Below are 22,039 nucleotides of genomic sequence, written 5' to 3' on the forward strand. Positions count from 1 at the left end.
GGCTTATATATGGGCTATTGAGTTTATTCTATATTATAGAATTAAAAAAATAGACCAAATAGTATAATAAGAAGTATTATTGGTAACACAATCCAAATATTTACTATACATACGTGTTATACAGGGTTGTATAAACTATATTAAAATCTTGTCTTCATATATATGATGAGTTGATGATCATCTTAAATAGTATACCACTACAATGTACCATTTGATTACGTTGGAAATTATTTGATTGCTTCAAATGTTATACACTTATATTGTTAGTGATAATATGTTTGTTAATAATACAAGGAAAATGAATAGGAGATACAATCTATCTATATATATATATATATCTAATAAAACAATAGTATCCTAGCTTTTTAAAGTCATCCAACTCAACTTAAAGTTATCTTTAGATTTTGTCACATAAGATATTTCCTATGTGTCATTTTTATGAATTTTTCCCATTTAATATATACTGCATTCCTTTTTTGTTACAATATCAATAAAATAAAATCACAACATATTATGAATAAAATAATCAAATAAATAATTGCTAACACCTTTTTTCCAATATATAAATTTGTTAATTACTAACAAATAGAAGCGTTTATATCAATATGTGTTTTATACTAAATCAATATAACAAGTTTATTTCACAAAATTGTTGTTGCTAATTGTTTGTACGTATTCTAATATTTTGTTTGTCCACTCATTTATGCAGTGGATTTGACTATTAAGAAAATTTTGAATATTTGATTTTTAAATATTTTTAATTATTTTATATAATTTTTTATCTAAGCGTTGCTTATTAGAGATTTTATTGATTCAATACTAAAAGTTTTGAAAATATAATTCAAGAGTCACGCATCGTGCGGGGTAAAAATCCTTGTAATATATATATGATTAAAGAGTATTATTATTATAACAAAGGTCTTGGTTCACGTTTCTAGATGGTCAATGCATGCTTTGTTTATGTACCAACACAATTATACAATTACGAGTACACAATTGCGTGAGAAATAAAACATAAAACTCTAAAGTTATATAAATAAATAAAATAGATATCGGATGTTACACTTGCACATGCAAATATGCAATCTTCAAAAAGTGTGGGCTGGTGTTGCTTATAATGGATCCATATGTAAAGATAAGCCCCTCAACAACCAGCTTTTATATTATACGAATGCGACAAATTCTCCAAAGGACTGAATATATATGAGTTTGATGTCTAGAGAAGGATTTGGTACTCGAGCTTAAGTAGATCATTTGGGGAATAAAATTTGTTATGTTAAGGTAGAAAAATAATATAGGGATTCTCTAAGGTTGACAATTTTTATTTTATGGATTACAATTAAGCTAGGGTTAAAATTGAAAATAAGTGATTGGCACTCTGGATCCCTAATGAATGATTCGTTTTGCTAAAAATAAGTGATATGTTAGACATTTAGACCTATAGGATAGCCAAGTCAAAGCCGATAAATTTTCGTAGCATATGTATATATTTTGTTTTGAAAAGTTAAAGATGTAAAAGATGCTATTAATAATAGTTTTAAAGTATGAAATTAATGGTCTATAGTAAGCAACCCTGTAAATTTACAAGAATAATACACAAGATACTGTACATGTAGTTACAATCTAAAATTAAAAACACCACCAACAAAACACCACCTACAACTTCAAGTAAGCAACCCTGTAAATTAAAAACACCACCAACAAAACACCACCTACAACTTCAAGTCTTCGACAAAAAAGTTACGATATAGGGCCTCGCAAACAAGCCCAAATCAGGGCCCTGTAATGTTTAACGGGCAGGGACTAAGGGAGCCATTAATAAGAAAAATGAATCTGGATAACTCATGTTCATGTACTCGTATATTTTAAGAAAAGTTGATGACACAATTCGTGAATGACTGCATACGGCCAATGATGGTCAGACTAGCTGTAAAAAGACATTTTTGGTTTTATCCAAAGTCTTAGAGTGTATCTTTGGGGATGACAAGCTTTGAAGTTTTTTTTCCCCGAATACTTGTAACGAGTTCATGGTCAACATCCCATTGCTAGGCTACGTGTAAGGCTTCACCATTATACTGTGAAGTTTTCTTGATGTCATATCCTAAATGTATATTCGAAAAAAAATGACTGCATACGGACCATGTAATGAACAACGGTGGATCCAGAAATTTTAAATGACACGGGCCTAAATTTTTTAGTTTTAAGTAAAAGGACTAAATTTTTTAGTTTTAAATAAAAAACCAATCATGTCTAGCATAGCTGGTCTGAATTATTCCTGGTTTTACCCAAGGTCTTGAATTCGACCCTTAGTGATGACAAATCTTGGGATTTTTTTCCCTGAACACTTGTAACGCCCCAAAGTCAATATCTCGTTGTCTATAGTACGTATAAGGCTTTACCATTATATAGTGAGGTTTTTCTCATGTCGTATAGTATTTAATAAGCCAAAAATTATTCGGTATCTTAAAATAACCTTTAACGAAGAAAAAACCTCTTTCAAACAATTAACTAGAAACAAATATTTGAAGTATGGAAAAAATATATGTGTGTGTATGTAATTTGTGACCAACTACTATTGTATGAAATAAACTTTAGTCAGGTTCATTGTATGTAAGTAACCTGATAAAACTGAACGAATCATGTAAGAAATCGACGTGGCACCACCAGGCATCTAATACATGGCCCAATGAGAGACCTCCACATCAACTTGTTTACACGATTCATTCAACTTTAGCAGGTTACTTATATACAATGAACCCGACTAAAGTTTATTTCATACAATAGTAAATATTCACATGTTACATACACATATTGATACTTTTCCCTTGAAGTATTGGGGATAAACCCTTTTGAGTTGGTCTTGAGTCATGACGATGTGCATAAGTTGTTCCTTGTTATCTCAAGCCCAGAGTTAGCTATAAACAAACTAGAAACAAACTGTTGGTTAGATAAGAATGTAGAGCCAAAGAACATGCATATATGATATATGGCTCCTTCAAGTGAGACAACTCCTTATTGTAACTCGCCCCACTTTTTGAAAACCAAGGGTGGATGCTACACGATCTCGAGTGAGGAGTAGAGAGAAAGGTACATCGATATATGGATTATGGAGAGCTAAAGAGTGATCAAGACAAAAAGAGAAAATCGGATGATTGTGATTGCTATTCATAAAAATTGGTTTGGGTAACCAGCATGACCCTTTTAATATTGCTTCGATGGATCAAAAAGTATATCCATGTTTTTAGGAATAGGGTCCTTGGATGTTTCTGAATCAAATCAAATGTAATGTGATACTCTCGTTCAGGTACAGACTAGGGGTGCACGTGAACCACATGATTTTTTTTTTCTTGTTAAATTTTCTCAAAAAAAATGATAACCTTATTCTTTAAAAAACATTATAACACTTGATAAACTTCTATGTTTACTCTTCGTGTTAGAATAGACGTTTTTCATTAAGTTCTTGTAAGTAATTAAGTAAAAATGTAAATAACACAAACATTTAGAGGTAAAGAAAACAGAAAAAATAACTCAAATACTCTTGAAATTTGTATAATCTTTAGATTATTGTCAACATAAACAAAGGAATCATTAAGACATCAAACAAAGCTATAAACTTTATGTTCAACATGAACAAGATATCCATATGTCCAAAACAAAGAAACCATGAAAGAATTAAAGGTCAAACTAACTCACTCAGCCCAAAAAAGGTCAAACACACTCAATACGTCCCTTTCCTCTCTTTTCCCCCACCCACCCACACTCCCTCACATAAAGGGCAACAAGGAAAGTTGCTTCAAATCACATAACATTCATTCCATATGTTATTATATAAGTCATGTAAAAAATACGAGTACTATTTTTGGACTTTTAAGAATTGTTGCTTTGAACAATGTGGATGATCTCTTCTGCAAGAAACTTTGCTGGTTCACATTTTGCTGCATAACCAAACTTTGATGTGTTATATTTCCTATAAACACCAGTCAATCTTCCTAATGCTGCATTTTGATGGTACCCCACAATCTTTCTTGAACATTCCCTAAATAGAAAGTTTGACAAAAACAAAATTAGAATCCAAAACATGAGACCCATGAATCTTGTATCAGATGACTTTAGAGTTTTAGTATCTTTACCAAAGTTGATCTTCAGTGTAGTTAGCATGCCATTCACAAGTCTTGGACCATTGTTTTACGCCGTAAAGACTACATTGAGCCGTGTAGACGGATGCTGCTGCTAAGAAGGATGGAGGGTATTTAAGCATTTCGTATTCCACTAGGCAAAGCTCGATCAAGTAAAACGACATTTGGTCTAGTTTCGTCTCTGATTGTGCTGCTTTCAGAAATCTTTTCATAAAGACATATGGAGTTGGAAGGGACATGTTGAATTCCAATGTGTTCAGCATTAGTTTTTCCTGTTGATCAAAAAATATCAACATTTATTTTCGTTGCTTAAATAAGATCAAGATTAGTGAAAGATGATAACTTTTTAGTACCATTTCAAGAATTTGGCTTCTAGAGTAAGCTTTGTCCGAAATAAAGATTAAATCGTCTATAACAGGAACCGAAACTTCTTCATATTTACAAGCCAAAAGCATGCCAACTAAACCAACTAATTGCAAGTTCTTTCTAATCACAGATTGTTTAGCCAAAAATCTGTCAATGAGATTGACTGTTAAAAACAGTGTTTCTGGTTGCAGATCAAACTTGTGGTGTACCTGTTGAACAATTGTCATTCATTAGTCACATAAGTACAATCTTTGATGGGTATATTGAAATTATACTTTAAAATTGAAAATTATAGAATTCAATAGGCCTAAAAGGTTACCTCAATGAGCCAGTCAACTAGTATTGCTCTCATCTTTTCATTAATGTCAAATTGTTGTGTCATGTAGTCTGGTGAGACCAAGCTACAACCCTGCAAAGAACCCGAATTTCGTGTTCAATTTTGATTCAAAAGTGAAATCTAAGAAAGTAAAGGCACATTGTGTTTCTTGGTCTTTCATTTTGTGTCATTTTAGTCTAGTGAAACTTAAGGTACAACTTCAAGGAATTCGATTTCTAGCATCGAAAAAGGGCCAAATTTATCAAGTTATCATGTCAAACCAAGATTTAAAACCATCAAGAACCCGAGCCAACAAAAACTTTCTATAATTAGAATGGAAATGGTTTAGAACTGCAAAATTCAAACTAGTGAAACTTAAACAAGAAAGTAGCAATAATGCAATGTACCTCAATCCTTCTATAATGAGCATATAGATCTTCAACATACTCGACTACAGCTAGATGATTTCCATCATCAGAAACATCGATATCTATAACGGATTCTTCAAAAATATCCTCCATCTCAACCTCCTCCTATTCAAATTTTATCAATTAAACCAATTGATCCTAAATAAATAGTAACAAAATTTAAATTCAAAACATTGATTGAACAAAAAAAGAAACCAATATACCATATGATGATCTCTTTCATCCAACATCGTTTCTGATGTCTCCAAAAACATGGGTATCGGCTCCTCTTGTTCTTGCTCTTGCCATCCTCCATGACCCTCATTTGATAAATTTGACTTTTTTACCTCCTAGTAAATATTTTGAACAAAAAGTTAAAATCTTTAATTGCCAATAATTAAACTAAATAGAAATCAACATTGATGCAAGAACAAGACTAAAAGTACCTCAGCAGCAAAACATTGTTTCTTGTTGCCTATTTCTGCAGTAATTTTCCTTTTTTTCATAAATCAAAATAAAATTACAATGTTAGTATATCATATATAAAATATCCATATAACATATTGCTTAACCATAACTTCATAGTCCAATTCATTATATATATACATCATATATATATGTGTGTATATATATATACATATAATAGGAACCTACTGTGTTAAAACTCTCTTATTAGCAGCAACACAATGTAGATGTAATTGAGGTTGAGCTCCACCACCATTCAAATTCTGATTAATCACACTCAAAGCTCTTCGGTTATGTCCGATTTCGCAACCGAATTTCCGGGCACCAATAACATCTTCTTTCCCTAAAAACCCACAAACAAAATCAAATTTTAATAACTACCCAGATCATTAAAAGAACAGATTTTCAAGATTTGAACATAAAGACACCTTTTTTAATTGTGGGTTTCATCAAAGATAGATTATTTTCACTTGGGATCTCCATGAATGTTATAAAAATCCAAACTTTGATAATCTTTTTTGATGAAATATGTACAAAAATGATATATAATTATATATTTATATCTATATATAATATATTAATGTACTATTCAAGAATGCATTTAGTGAGAAATTTGGTAACATGAAATGTGGATGAAGTTGGCCATTATATTTGAAATCAACGGCTATATTATCTGTCCGTTGGATTTAAGATATACTTATAATCAATCTTATTACATTATTATTCTTTACGTAACAATATATATGTATAATAAATAATACAATGTTATTATTTCCAGATCAAAAGTTGTTAAATACATAGTTAGTAATCGATTAAAATTTGTGTGTTGTGCAATAAAAGTTGTATAATTGTTTGCACATAGTGTTTTTTGGTGTGGAAATAAGGCAGGCGCTTTTTAAGGTAATTGTACAGCAACGGTCACCTATGAGGTTTGGACTTTTGGCCATGTGTCATGCTCAATATAAAATGTGTAATTAATGATCGTGATTTTAGATAAAAAAAATTAAATTATTTATATTTTACCTTCCTAATACTGTATTGTTTTTTAATAGTAATTTGAATAATTATTGCTAAAATGTGCAGGACAAAAATTATGTAATTTACTATATATAGGATTGATAGTGACATAGTGTACGTTTTGAACTTTTGATACATATGATATTTTGAAACAATTGAGTATTAATATTATTGTTGACGTTAATTTTTGTTTTATCCAAAAGTTAATGTCTTTATTTCATTTAATTTAAAAGAGAAAAACATTATAATTATAAGTCATATCAACATCTATGGGTGAGATTCAAGTCTTAAGTTAATGTCTTCATCATTAGACAAATTAGTAAAATGTTTGACAACAAAAAGTCAAAAATGATACTGATTTTGTAAAACAAAATGATCACTGGTAAAATTCAAGTCTAGATTTATAATGAAGTTTCATTGGCCGTTATTAAAAAATCAATAATTATGTTGAGTGAAGTATACTTCGACCAACTAAAATAACAATATTTATGAAATGGAATATATTCATATGTAGTTTGAAAATATAGATATAGATAGAGTGAATACAATAATTAGCGATTGGTGATATGGCATACTTTTTGGGGGACGAATGCGCTCTTGCCCACTTTGGGCTTTTTGACAATGGTAAAATTGTCTTTTATGAACCAGCTCCCCATTGAAGTTTGGGCGAATCTTTCTCTTAAGAGGCTCTTTCAATTCCTTGAATAAAAAAATGTAAAACTAGATTTAAAAGAAATTAGTTTAGATTACGTGTGGATTACAAGGCTCAACATATGGATATGAATATATAAATCTCATATCAAAATTATTAGGTTTTATGTATACAGATATAACTTAATTACTAGTACGATCATACCAACATAATTATCTGGGAATTGTTTCACATGTCAAAAACCAATCATGTAACGATTTTTAAAACATCTTTTGAATAAGATATATGTATTCGACGAATATATAACTCTATGTTCATACCGAATACCATAATTCATTGCGATATGACGAATGGACAAAAGATAGAAATTTAGGTTAATGCTTATCGTTAAATATACCATCTATGCTTATTATCAAGCATTAAAACCTTGTAGAATACGATTCAAAAACTAGATTTCTCTAATAGCTTCGAATACATTGTCTTTTAACCAATGATTAACTTATTAAAAACCATTTTCATCCTAGAAATGCAAATTAGTCTTACTCCATGCCTACAAGAGTTGAACCAACAATGCAAACTCTTCAATAAGAGCTTGACTCCATTTTTATTTTTTTATCGAAGAAACACTAGTTATAATTTTCCCTTATATCTCAAAAATCAGCTAGAAAATGTCAAAATGGTTATTATTATTGATGATGTACCATCTTTTTAACCCCCAAATATAGCCTACGACCGGAGCCTCAAGAGGCCTGCGAACCGCGGGAGCAAGATAACAATGCTAGAGTGCTATTTGCTAAGTAGTCTATGGATAACTACATGAATGGGACACATATGCCCAACACAACCATGACATTTACATGGGCATCCCTTGGACTTTGTATCCCACTTTCCGTATGAGACATAAAGATGTACAAGCAACACGATGCACCGAATAACGGTTTTGTACAGAGAAATACTCAATTTTGGCTCTCACTTCAAGCATGCCAAATACACACACAAACACCTACAATACACTTGGTGGTGTGAAGTTAGCCTCCTCACTTCATACTCTTGAGAGTCATCAACAAGTCTAAACATAATTTAGTTTTTTCTAAAGCAAGATCAACCTCATTGGACAACCTCTTTGAATATAAGTATAACTTTATACATTAAAATAATCAAAAGAACCTATTGTTAACAATTGTTGTCATAACATTAGAGTTTGATTTAGATGGATTTCCTTTGGTTTGCATTATTTTGTGATGTTCTAGAAGTTCTCTCATTCTTTGTTGTTCGTAGCTCCTCAACACACCAAAACTAATTCTACACATTGCTATCCCTTTTTAGCCATCTACAATAGTTATATATATTTTATAGCATAATGTACAACTGTAAAATGCATGCATATATAGCTATGGATTGTCAAAAGAAGTTGTGGATATATCATTTCCCTTTATTTAAGCATTGGTATTTAGACTAATGATGGCATTTTACTTCATTTGGCTCATGGTCTAGTATTTCCTTTAAACAAAAATCACATAAAGATGTCTTATTATTACTGTATTATAGCTTATAATTATATTTAAGTTATTTAAATTTCATCTTTCAAACATCGTGACGTTACAATTTGCTTAAGAACTGTTTGTGAACATTTCTCAAATGTTTAGCACTTTAGCTCATTTACAATCTTAAGTTCTATACATTTAGTTATAGAATTTTTACATATAAGGACTCTCCTAATGCATCATCATTACTTATCACTCTCTTCTTAGATAATACTCTCTTCGTCCCATTTTAGTTGTCCACTGTTGACTTTCAAAGTCTTTTTGCATCAACTTTGATCGTAAATATTTTTATTTGTATTATATAATACTTGATGAAAGTTATATTATTGAAAAGTTCGTTTAAAATTAAATTTATTTATATATTTTATATCAAGTGTTATAGAATATAAACAAAAATATATGCAGTCAAAGTTGAGTAAAAAGACTTTGAAAGTCAACAATGGACAACTAAAATGGAACAGAGGAGAACCATGTTAGCATTTTTGTACTCACACACCCCTATCAATGAGGCCTCGTTACTTTCTTTATCATTTATATTTATATTAACTTATAAACATACATCCACGCACATAAAAAAATATCAATACTAGCCACTTAGACAGAAAGGAAAAAACTAAGGCATCAATTAATGACATGATACAAATGATATCAGTTTAGATGACGTAATGACGCAATGATGCCCTTAACATTGGAGCATATCCGTATGGTTAGTGATAAATTTACAATATCTTTTAGCCATTTACAACATATATACATATTATACTGCATAATGTATAACTGTATAAAATATGTATTGTTATGGATGACTAAAAATTATTGTGGATTTATGACTCCCCTATCCATATTACGAAACCTTTAGGTGAGGCGTTCTTGCACAAAGACATGGATTTATCACATTGGAGCATTTCCATATTATGAAGCCATTAGGTGAGGTATTCTTGCACCAAGACATAGATTTACCTCGGTACATGCGGCAAGGCCCAAAGTAAAAAATAAAAAAATAAAAAATATTTAGATTTTGAGTGTAACGAGTAGGTGTTAGAGTTGGAATTTATGAAGGATAGGATCCTTGTTAACTGTTGTTTTATCAACATTTTCTAATTACTTTCTTAATGATGTGGTTGGTAATAACATTTTCTCTATATGTTTTTTGAGGAAAAATTTTCTACTTTCCGACAAAAAATAATTAAACAAGTAAGTAAGAGAAGATTTAAAAGATAAAGAAGTGGGTGGGTCCCCGTAAAATTTCAGCCAAATAGCAATGAAAAGGATTATTTTTAATTTAATATATAATAAAATATTTAAGAAAAATGTGGAAAAAAAAAGGTATGGTTGGTAGTAACATTTTCTGAAATGTGAAATGAGAAAAAAGCTACGTGCCGCTGATGTGACAGTGAAAAAAATGTGAGAAAAAGGTAAGGGTTGGGTATGACCTAAATACCTAATAGTATTTGTAGGTTTGGGATATTATAGATTTTGAAGAATTTGTAAGATATGGTGTAATAAATGATATAGCAACTAAGAACATGAGTAGCCAGCAAGTGAAGTTATATCAATTGGCAGATGCACTTAGGATAAACTGTCAAATTGTCCATCTGTCACGGGGTTTGAACTTATGGTTGAAAATTGAAATAACTGTGAGATTTTTTTTGGAGAGCTACTCTTTAATACAATAAGCATGATTAACACAACGTAGTTTATCTTGAATTACATTACTCTTATCAAAGCGATTCGAAACATAATGTTACAAAAAAGACTAAAAGAGTAGTATTGGAGACAGTCCTGTAGTTTTCTATATGGCAAGCTACAATCAGTTCACATTCTATCAAGCCAATAGACAGCTAGTAGGTTCATGTGCGGAGAAAAATCTAAAGAAATTCAGCATGAGTAGTATTATACGAGTATAAGTTTTTAGAAGCAAGAAATGAAATAAAATAGAATATAGCATGGTTTTGAATATAATTGACTGACATCTGACATTATGGAGGAAGTGTCGATGATCTTTTTAGCTCAATTGAATATGTTGTCAGAAGACCACACAATTTCCAGTGGGCTTCCTGTTCTGTCTGTTTACAACTCACTATGCATCACCAACTTGTACTGTACAATCAATTTCATCATACGATAGCAACTTAACTTAATTTCAACAGTTACCGTTAGTCACATTTATACAATAAGTTAATCACTATGATAAGAATTTGTGTTTAAATATAAAGTCATTACCACGTAAAGGTATCCTGTGAATTCAAAATGCACCATATTTTTTCCAAGCCAATTAGATTGTAGTAACAACATTAATATTGTGTTATCTGAGTGAAACCAATATTACAAATCTACTTCTTGGTCTCACGAAATTTATTCTTGATATGGATACCCAGATTTTTGTCCAAGAGGTCACATGTTCGATACTCTCAGCCTGTGATTGCCGGCTAGGATTTTGTCCTGGATTTCGTGGAGTTTTTACCGGGTGGGGTGGGGGGGGGGGGGGATCGGGTAGGTCCACAGTATCCAATCCGGATATCCATGATCCGGCCCTTGCTGTTCTAAAAAAAAATATAGGGTAATTACCACAACCGTATAGGTTTATAACTTGGAAATATAAGTGGTAGACTAGTTGTCTAATTAACCAACTAACAACATAAATGATCCATAAGGTCTAAACAAACAAGTTTCAAGATCTAGTGAAAAAATTCAAAAGAAGCAAGAATCAGGTGACGAATCAATTCAATAGTGTATAGATATAAAGGATCAATTTGAATGACATTACGCTTTTATAAGTTGTCATTGTGGCCAACTATGTACAACATTTACATATCTTATGATGAGAGAAACCAGGAAGATAGTCAAACAATTTAGGAAGAGTAAGCTTATTCATTATAAGATTAACACTCACTACAATAGAAAAATTCAATCATAAGACTGCTAATCTTAGTCACAGAATAAAAACAAAACTTTTCCCCAACGGGGAGAATAAAAGACACAGAAATGATACAAACAATTGCTACACCATAGACTGCTAACCTTAATCAATATTGTGAACACTACTGAGTAAAAGAGCCTAAATATGATATTGTTATATTTCAAACGCCAAAAATTTGAAGTGATTAGATGGGAGAAGTAGGTCGTATACATTACTGAGTAAAAGTGGTGTTTACTTGAAAAGAGACGACAGCGGCAACACTTTTTTCCTTTTGTGCTTTGTGTTTACACTTCGTTCTATGGTGGTTGACTGATCTACTTGTGCTTCTGCATCTACAGTGAGTTTTTCTTCGGAGTTTTGAGCTTCTAATTGAGATGGAAGTTTTTCATTTTCTGTTATGGCTTCCAATGTGTAAATAAGTTCATGCATTGGTGATTGGGACACACTCATCTCTTCTGATTTCTCCATTGCAGGATGCTGAAAGTTGTCAACGATAAGCATCAACACATAATTTGCGGATAACAAGATAAAACAATCAATGAACATCACAATTTCCTCTTTTGGTAAGTTCCAAGATAAACTTACCTATCTGCATGTTGTGGCTATTGCAATTTATTATAATCAATCAAATTTCATTACTTGTATTGTGAACATTTGACTAAAGCATAAAACCTCCTTAAGACGTGCTTGAAAGAAGGGTCAAATGAGTTGAAACTCGCCCCAAATGTATTTCTATTTATAAACTTTTTAAGTAATTTTACACAAAAGGTTAGATTAAATTTTAATATACTTTTATAATTATAACTGGCATATATTTTAGTCATATAAAGATTGCATAATTTGGGGACAAGTGTTTTGGGTCAACCTGACCTGTACAAAAGTTACCCCATCTGACCCGTTACAACCCACCCATTTGCCACCTCTAAGTAATAAGGTAGACCTTAGAATTCGATCGCATCTCAACATTTGGACAGGATGAAGTATTGAGTACTTCAACATGCAACTCAGAACTAACTTCTTTCCATTGTTCTTGTTCAGGAAGACGTTCATCCTCAATATAATTGATCTTCTTCTGGATAGCTGCATTTTGCTTATTACTACTGCTTAAATTCTCACTTAGTTTTTGCTTCTTACTGTTAATTGATTTCTGTGTTGGTGATTGAGATGCACTGATCTCTTCTGGCTTCTCCATGTCGTTATCCTGTAAGTTGTTGGCAATATCAATCCCTCTTAAGAAAATATATAAGACATTCATCCACTCCATAGAAATGGTATTTTCTTATTCTGAAAGTTTACAAGATAACATCACTCCTTTGGAGATTGTTGGCATTGCTAATTATTGATGATAATATCAATAATGATCCACGAGAAACTTTTACTTTGTCAATGTCAGAGGACATACAATTAGCAGTCTAACATGGTGCAATCAAGTGACAAAAAAGCACCAATCAAATTTTAAGACTTATAAGTTGGACTGACTTGACCTTCAACTTTTAGAATTAGGTGAACTATTCACAAGATTGAGGATAAATGGAACTTTACTTTAAAATGTGAAAGATTGTAAAGTGATGCTTTAACCTTCCATTGTCCATAAGAATCAGAGTCCTTCCCTGTCCATAAGGTCCCAAGAATATGGCAATACTTTATCCTCAGGAATGTTCTCAGCAGAGCCGGCCCTGGCCATGGGCGGGCTAGGCGACAGCCCTGAGCAGGAACTTATAAGGGGCAGTAAATCTTGGGTCAATTAAAACCAGATCTGAGCATGTTTCGCGATTTACATTGGTTATTATATAAATTTTGTATGATCAGTATAACTGTAACCATGTTTGATTACGAAATAAGTATGTGTTATCTAACTATGGTGAGGTTAAAATTGAAAATAAAACTTATATTTTTGTTTTAATGGAGTTTCTGAGATGGGTTCTTCATAAAGAAGAAGATCTACAGTATACTTCATTTGGTATTTATTTTGTTTTCTACAACCCCTTATAACTATCTAAAATTCTATAGTAGTCCTCAAACTATGTGGCTCTTTCACTTTTTCATTTTATCTTTTGTTAAATAGAAACTATGCAGAGAACTAGACATGTCCATATTTTCAAATTTTAGGCTATGTAGTTTTATTTCATGTATGTATATGTATATACTTTTTTAATACTCGTAGAATAATAAAAGTTTTTGATGTTGTAAGTGTTTAAGACTCATAAATATTCTATTATTACATGTTGGATATATTTTGATTTAAAACTCTAGATGCTTGATAACTAAAAAGTAATAATTATTGTGCTTTTGTTGATTTAAGGGCGCTATCGATTTAATTACTCGAAACAACTCGATTCACTATTTTGTTTTGTTGAAAAATATTATCAAATACTTTCAAGATAGATCGAATGTAATAAAAATCTGTATGCAAAAAAGCAATTTAGCTAAATATTGACTTATAATTTACAAATGTTAATGTTTTTGCTTCAAAATGAAAAGAAATATGTCAATTTAAGTGACTGGTAATATAAAACTTTTAATCTGGAGTTTATTTTCTCAACTTGTATTTGAAATATCTTACGTATTTAAAAAAGAATTAGTATATAAATGAGGCACTAGCCTGACAATATTATAAGCCCTTGGGTCATTTAACAACAAAGTTTTAGTATGGGTAAATTTTGGCTATCATGCCCTGAGCATCAAATAACTCAGGACCGGCACTGGTTCTCAGGTTGAAAATTATAATTTCCACCAATTACAGTATAGCTAAACTAAAAGTATTCACATAGGTCGATAAGATTCCTCAAGTTTGCTTTTATTGAACTGAGTTTTAAATATATGACGAAGTGTCATACGATTTCCGTGGAGTATGCTCTATTATAACAAGACAAAGGGTGCACCTGCTATGAAATTGACAGGTAACAAGCTTGAAGATAAATGCAGAATTGTACCTCAGTATTCAGACAGGAAGGAGTAACCAGCGCTTCAACATGCTTCGTGGAAATATCTTCTTCCCACTGTTCCTGCTCAATAAGATATCCATCTTCTATAAGTTCCATCCTTTTCTTTAAAGCTAAATTTTGCTCCTTACCGCTGTTTGATTTCGGATTTAGTTTTTCACTCTTGGGGTTGTAGGCGTTTGGTTGCTGTAATCTTGAATCGGACGGCGTAACATGTGAGAATTCAGGTAATGCAGGGTGGTTGTGATTGTCGTGTTCAACTTCACAGCCCATAGTATTAAGGATGATCTTTCCAAGGACAAATCTAGTCTCTGAAGCATCACCCTTTCCAAGTAACTCATGGTTCATCTCAAATGAACTTCTTCCCCTATCGTAAGTTTCCACCTTATGCACAAGAACATGAAAGAGTTGTGCCGTAGCGTGAGCAGCGTTCTTGGATATGAATACCTGTAAAAGAATTTAACTAAAGATAACGTTTCTTGGATATGAATACCTGTAAAAGAATTTCACTAAAGGGTGTGTGGAAACATATGTGTGTAAGCATGTGTTTAGGTTTGTGTTTGCATGTGAACAATGAGTGAGTATATATGAAGTGATAAATTCAAATAGTAGAACATGATTTATGCTTCAAAAATAAAGATAAAAGAGGTGATTGTAATATCGGATTTAATTGAATTTTTAACAAAAACTGCAACATTTCCACAACCATGATCTAGCCTCCATAACAAAAAACTGTAACATTTACCATACAAGGACGTTGTACAAACATTTTCCATTTTTTCAGGAAATCATGGTAAAATCTACACATTTGCTAATTATTGTCATTACCAATAAACTAGAGATGCGTCCATCTATAAAATTGGCTTGATCAAACGCACCTTTTCTCTAATGAGCCAAATGATTTAATCTCAAAGATTCAAAGAATAAGAACATAGCTCAAATGGGTTGAGCAGGTTGAGAGTCATCCGGAATGTATTCAAAAGAAGTTCAGAGTACTATTCAGAGACTATAGTCTTCAAATCACAATTAAACAGTAAATAATTGTTAGATATTTAAAGAAGAAATTTTCTTCCCTGTGGATCCCCCAAACGAAACCGTACTACAAAATTACCTCTTTTCACATGTTCCCAAGACCCAAACCCACCATCTCAGCTGATCTTATCTTCTAACCCTATAGTAAACCCATGCTGTTCATTTGGAGTCGAAAGGTTCCTATATTTTGTCTTAGAGAAAGATCTTCTGGATATTTGAGAAATTTTCCAACTTTCTTTTACGTATGTGCAAGTAAGAGAACACAGAAAGAGTGATAATGAAGAAAGAGTTAAAATCCCCTAGGTTTAACTTACCAAACCTGAACATGAGAAAGCCGGGAATTTCGACATTAAACTTTGCTGGCTATCTGCATCCACAAAAACCTCGATAGAATCCATCACCCGCATTGCTAATTTCTTTACCTTTATAGCAACCTCTTCGTCAGAAATGAACTTGTATGGGTCTAAAATTTCAGGCTCATAGCTGACTAGTGCTCCACCAGTTTTTCTTGCAAACTTGAGTCCATCTTCCCAACTCTGATGATATAGAACAGAAGCGAAAGTCAAAACCACAAAAGGATGCTGGGGTTTATTTACTAGTGCCTGATGGAAAGCCAAAATTCCGATCCTGTGTCAGACACCAAATGCTTAGTCAACTTCCTTGAAAAAAAAGAGAAATTTTACAATCATGATAACTTGCAGGAAGATAAAAATCAACTAAATATGTGTAATGATGAAAACAACTCACCACAAGGAACATGCAGATGGCTGGCCACAACTAACAAGCTTATCCATGTGGGAAAACAACTTCTGAAAAAACAAATTGCATCTGCCAATTACGTATACATGCCAAAGAGAAGAAAAAGATCCAACTCATTTAGTCAATTATGCTCATCTCTCATCTCCTAATTGTGAATTCCATATGCAAAAATCCACTTAACATGGTAATGAGACCCACAAATTGATAAGATAATGAGATGCAAAATAAGAAAATGAAATAACCCTGGATATTTGATTAATTTCACTGCAAATGAAGTCCTAATAACAAGACATATGTTTGATATGCAAAACTTAAAATAAGGCAACTGAGCATACCATCAACATCATGGTACATTCCCCGGATCTGGCGGTGTGTCTAGAAATGTATGCTGCCTACAAACAAACATTTCAAAGCTTATAACTAATATAAAATATACTCTCTCAGAACAATAATGCAGCAACAATAATCATCAATTACTTGAAATGGTAGCAAAATCTCGAGAATGTTATATTTGTGAAGTAGACGTAGGGAAGACTCAGCAGCCCCGTATGCAAGCATATAATCCATCTCCATCATTATCCTGGGCTGAATAGACAACCTTATAAGAAGCATGAATAATGAGATATAATTTAACACGACACATTCCGTATCAGCTTATGTATCTATGACTTGGTACTTATAAGTTGTAATGAAAATTTTCAAACAATACCGGGCTTAAGTTCAAGATAGATGAAGCCTGTTTATAAATTGCGGTCTCGATATCTTTTGAAAGTGACAAGCCAAGACGAGCAGCAATTCTCAATCCACGTAGAATTCTGGCTGAATAGAAGAACACAATAAAGATGTGCACTTAGTTTATGAAGATAACAGCTCATATTTGCTACCATACAGCTATATGCTAAGCATATATGTGGTTGGAAGACTGATGAACTAACCACAATCCTCCGTGAAAGAAATATGCGCAGGCACTAGTGTTCGTAGCTGAAACCAAGAAAAAAAAAATTCAAGTGAGATTATTCTTCTTGTGTGTGATAAGTAACAAGAATGATGAAGAGGGATGGTTAGATATGTAAATAATTATGTCTTAACCTTTAGCTCCAATAAATCTTTCATTGCATTGTTGTAATCATAGATCTTGAAGTTAATAGGGTCAAAGAACAAGCTGCTTCCACACATTAAACAAAAAGAGAGATACATAAAATGACACCAAGAAGTCGAGAAATAAATCAAACAATAAATAAGTCACACCAAGCGCCTTATATAGAACTTTTCACCATGATAGCCAGCAATAGTGATTAAACACTAAATGCTCTGCAGTGCAATACACAAGAATGCAAATTATACACAAAAGAAGCAGCGCATACCTGTTAACAGTAAAGTCACGATGCATAGAGTTTTTCCAGAGGTTAAGGTCTGATTGGTTACAGCCTCTAGGCATTTGAGAGATGAGAAACTTTTCTTTACTTTCAGAATGTTTTGCCAAAGTTTTGAAACTGGAAACCTGGTATAGATCACAAATAATGTTTAACTAAGATAATAAACTGAATCAGACAACATCGTTCAAAAAATTGATCTGAGGAAAACGACATACCTCAATAACTGACCCCTTAATATGCACCCTACATATAGGAAATCTACGTCCAACGATTATACAACGATGAAACTGCTTCTTAATCTGCAAGATTAGCATGCATACTTACCTCAACAAAATACAACCAACAGAATAACACCATCATGCTAGCCATGTAAATTATAAATAGCGCAATATCGTATTAGTTTCAAGGGATAAAACCTGATTAAGATCAGCTGTCGTGATAACATCAAAGTCTTTTGGTGTTTTATTTAGAAGTAAATCTCTCACACAACCACCAACCAAGTAGGATTCAAATCCTGTAGATAATGAAATGAAAATGATAATTCAGCACTTAAGAGTTGAAAGCTCAATAGTAACTTAATGGCAGGATTGATGCAGCCATGCAAACAAACTATGTATAGAGAATTCTGACTTATAGGAAACTCATAGTGTTCCACTACCCATGCCTCCATGGTATGGCTGCAGCCTGTCTCGGTGCCCATATTTTATGGTACACCACGAATCACCGTATATAATTGTATGAGCAAATCAGGTACAAAAATTATTCGTACATGATAGTCTGAAGTCTACCCTCTGACACCAAGGTTTTAAAGCAGAAACTAATATAGGCATATAACTAGTAAAGTTGTCAGCAGGCTTTGTCAAATGTTATATATTTCTCTTATTTTCTACCAAACACTCTTACCATCAATATTTCTCATTCATCTTAGGGAAAGTGATTACCTCCTGAAAATTCCCAAAGACCCTCCGTCAAAACCTTCAAAGAATTTCTACCATTGCTGTTCTTCAATGAAGTTGTACAAAAAGGCAACAACAACCATGCATACCCTGGGCTATTGTCTACCAAAACCACTTTACATACTAAACAAGAGAAACTTTATATACCATACGACACATCTGGTTGTAGATGAATACATTGTAAGTACCAGATTTCATTGACTTTGTTACTGCAATCAGTGAAATGCATACCACCAAATTGTAAGCTACCACACCATCGGATTCTATAGAAAAATCTACCAAAGCACTAAGTAAAAGAATACACATGGAAAGCTAACCTATATCAGGCCCATAAATCATCACTTACAGAATATTGTTATGTTACGATTTCCTCATCAAAGCTCGAGTTTTTCAATAAAAGTTTACCAAAGAAAACATGAAATCACGAAAATAAAAAATATTCTCAACATCAAGAAACTAAAAAGATAGAAATACAAGAAATCACCACTGCTTCGTAGAATCTTTAGAAGCGTATAAGGAGACGACGGGACCATAACTCGCGTTATCCCCAATGACCTCGAATCCATCTTTTTCCATTTTGAAAAATTGATTTCACCTGCCCATTTTCCTGATAACAAGTAACATATAAATACAAACACACTATCTACATTTATATACATCATAATGTATATCTATATCTATCTATATGGGTTGCATGTGAATTTACCTGGTTTCGAAACCGACTCTTTGTCTTTACGCGATTGCGGTTTATTGCCAACGTCAACGAAATTATGATAAAAATGCTGCATATAAAAAAATTTACGAAGTATTAAAAAAATAAAAGTTGCTCACAAAGTGTTTGATGAAATGCTTGAAAGAAAAAGTTTGAAAAAAAGAACCTGAGAAGGAAGAAAGGTTTTGAAGCGAGAAAGAAAGTAGTTGCGTTTAATGGGTATCGCCGCCATGGAATAAGGTTATCATGTGGCGGTTAGCCACGCCGGCGTTATAAGTCCGGTGGTCATTAAGGCGGTAAAAGGTAATGGTTTGTGTGTTTGATTGATGTTAGTCTGGGTGGGTCAAAATTTGGTATTTAAACGTCGTGATTTATTTTTTTTACCTTTTTTCTTAGAAAAATTTGTTTTTGATTTTATTCTCTTGAATAAAAAGTGGGATGTATTGAATAACTGAGTTATTTTGAGAACTAATAACAAAATGATAACTCAATAACAATTTTAGACTATACATTTTTTCTCTTTTTCTCTCTCTTTAATTAAATATGGAAATTCATTCAAATCCTTCATAATGTTTTATCTCACAAACCGTAAATCGTTAGACGAAACAAAAAACATGAGTAGTCTTAAAATTTCGTCCTCTTTCATTAGAGATCCAATTCAATATACCTTTGACGACTTTTTAATTTTCTTTTTTTTTGTACTTACACATAACTTACACATGTGTAGGTTGAACAAAAATTATGATACGGAGCGGGCTTCGCCCTTAAGGATATTTATAAACCAAAGTTGGTGGGGGTGATAGGTCATAGGGGTGATCGGTGATGGGTGATCAACTTAACGGGCTCCGCCATTGACCACCATGGATTAACGGGCTCCGCCCTTAACCTTCATTGTTGTGTATATATGTTCATTTGCTAATTTACATGTGAAAACAATGATCCTACACATGTGTAGGTACACAAGTACAAGGAGAAAAAAACAAAAATTAAAAAGTCATCAAAAGTATATCGGATTGGATCTCTAATGAAAGAGGACGAAATTTTAAGACTACCCGTACTTTTTGTTTCGTCTAACGATTTACAGTTTGTGAGATAAAACATTTTGAATGATTTGGATGAATTTTATTATTTAATTGAAGAGAGAGAACGATAAGAGAAATATATGGTCTAGAATATTCTTGAGTTCTTAAATAACCTTTTTTCTGTATTGAATTGAATAAGATTTCTATAATTATTAAAATTAACCAAAGAATATCCAATGTCGTTTTTATACTTTTTGAACTTGGCATCAACTATGATTGTCTATAGAGGTTAAAATGTAGACATTATCAGTAAATAAGATGTTTTGTACTACTTAGAATCAAAAGGCATTCATCTTTGCGAAAAATGATGACCGATCCTAATCTTTGTATCAGGGACAAATGTATTAATCACTTGATGCAAACTTACTATCAAATGTTAAAAATAGTAGATATTATTAAAAATATATATATATTAAACATGTAGATATTATTTAACAAAGACATCTTATTCGTTACAATGACCGACAATGACCAAGGTTCAAACCTTGAGATAGGAGTATTTAGGGCAATTTGAAAATAGGATCATATATGATGTAATAATTTGCTATTAAATGAGAAAAAATGGTCTTTAACAAATTTAACCAAACTAGATGATTATGTGATTGAAGTTGTATCCTTGTAGCTAATTCTTTGAAAATTTATGTTTTTCACTTACTTATGTTAGATTTTTTACATCAGAAGTGGTAAGTTTTGTTTCACACTCTTTTATATGTAAAAAACATATCTATATCTATATACTTAATAAAATAGTAGTTATCCTAGCTTTATAAAGTCATCCGACTCAACTTAAAAATATCTTTAGAATTTGCCACGTGGAATTTTTCTTACGTATCATCTTTATAATTTTTTACAATATTTATATATCTTTAATCAAATTAAATTAAATATTATATACAAGAATAACTTTTTCTTTAAATTAGAAATACTAAATATTATATAAATAAATGAAATAACAAAAGAAATCCTGTTAATTAAAAATATTAAATAAGAGATCGTACATATATGGGAGGAATAATGCTACAATCTTAGGAAATTATATGATGAAATAGATTCTAGAAAGTTATATATTTGATGTTTTAATAGTTGATATTCTCGACAAATTAAATTATAGAAACTAGACATTTATATATAGAGATTTTTATGTATTATTTTGAACGGTGGAAGAATGAGCAAAACTCATGGAATTGATGTGCTAACCTAACTTTGATTTCTGATAATGCATGACGGATTTGTTTGCCCATGTATTGCATTTGTATAACATTACAAAGGTACCTTTTTTAAATAACTTTGATATGGTTTTAACCTATGATCTCTTAGGATGAAACCTTTTAAAGGAGAAATACTCTCACCACTAGAC

General features: G+C 32.0%; 2 protein-coding genes across 4 annotated transcripts; both read right to left on the reverse strand.

The window, feature by feature from the left end:
- Positions 1-3,768: 3,768 nt before the first annotated feature.
- LOC122605797 (G2/mitotic-specific cyclin-2-like) lies at positions 3,769-6,278 on the reverse strand. Its single transcript, XM_043778751.1, has 9 exons — positions 6,119-6,278; positions 5,880-6,033; positions 5,672-5,720; positions 5,450-5,575; positions 5,226-5,351; positions 4,822-4,911; positions 4,490-4,711; positions 4,131-4,408; positions 3,769-4,036 (listed from the first exon to the last, which is right to left on the reverse strand). The coding sequence occupies exons 1-9, from the start codon at positions 6,171-6,173 to the stop codon at positions 3,868-3,870; spliced, it is 1,269 nt and encodes a 422-aa protein (XP_043634686.1). The 5' UTR covers positions 6,174-6,278; the 3' UTR covers positions 3,769-3,867.
- Positions 6,279-11,754: 5,476 nt separating this feature from the next.
- Positions 11,755-19,914, reverse strand: LOC122602557. Of its 3 annotated transcripts, none has more exons than XM_043775160.1 (16): positions 19,767-19,914; positions 19,595-19,670; positions 19,373-19,495; positions 18,349-18,446; positions 18,148-18,231; positions 17,921-18,057; positions 17,646-17,718; positions 17,492-17,537; positions 17,266-17,375; positions 17,034-17,141; positions 16,892-16,948; positions 16,545-16,606; positions 16,112-16,424; positions 14,757-15,212; positions 12,782-13,024; positions 11,755-12,300 (listed from the first exon to the last, which is right to left on the reverse strand). In XM_043775160.1, the coding sequence occupies exons 1-16, from the start codon at positions 19,830-19,832 to the stop codon at positions 12,055-12,057; spliced, it is 2,298 nt and encodes a 765-aa protein (XP_043631095.1). In that variant the 5' UTR covers positions 19,833-19,914; the 3' UTR covers positions 11,755-12,054. The 3 variants fall into 3 exon arrangements, with proteins under 3 accessions (XP_043631095.1, XP_043631094.1, XP_043631096.1); XM_043775159.1 differs by having other exon boundaries at positions 12,764-13,024; XM_043775161.1 differs by lacking the exon at positions 12,782-13,024.
- Between the last annotated feature and the right edge of the window lie 2,125 nt (positions 19,915-22,039).

The sequence above is a fragment of the Erigeron canadensis genome, chromosome 6 (genome assembly GCF_010389155.1).
Source record: "Erigeron canadensis isolate Cc75 chromosome 6, C_canadensis_v1, whole genome shotgun sequence".
In the NCBI taxonomy this organism is placed as follows: domain Eukaryota; kingdom Viridiplantae; phylum Streptophyta; class Magnoliopsida; order Asterales; family Asteraceae; genus Erigeron; species Erigeron canadensis.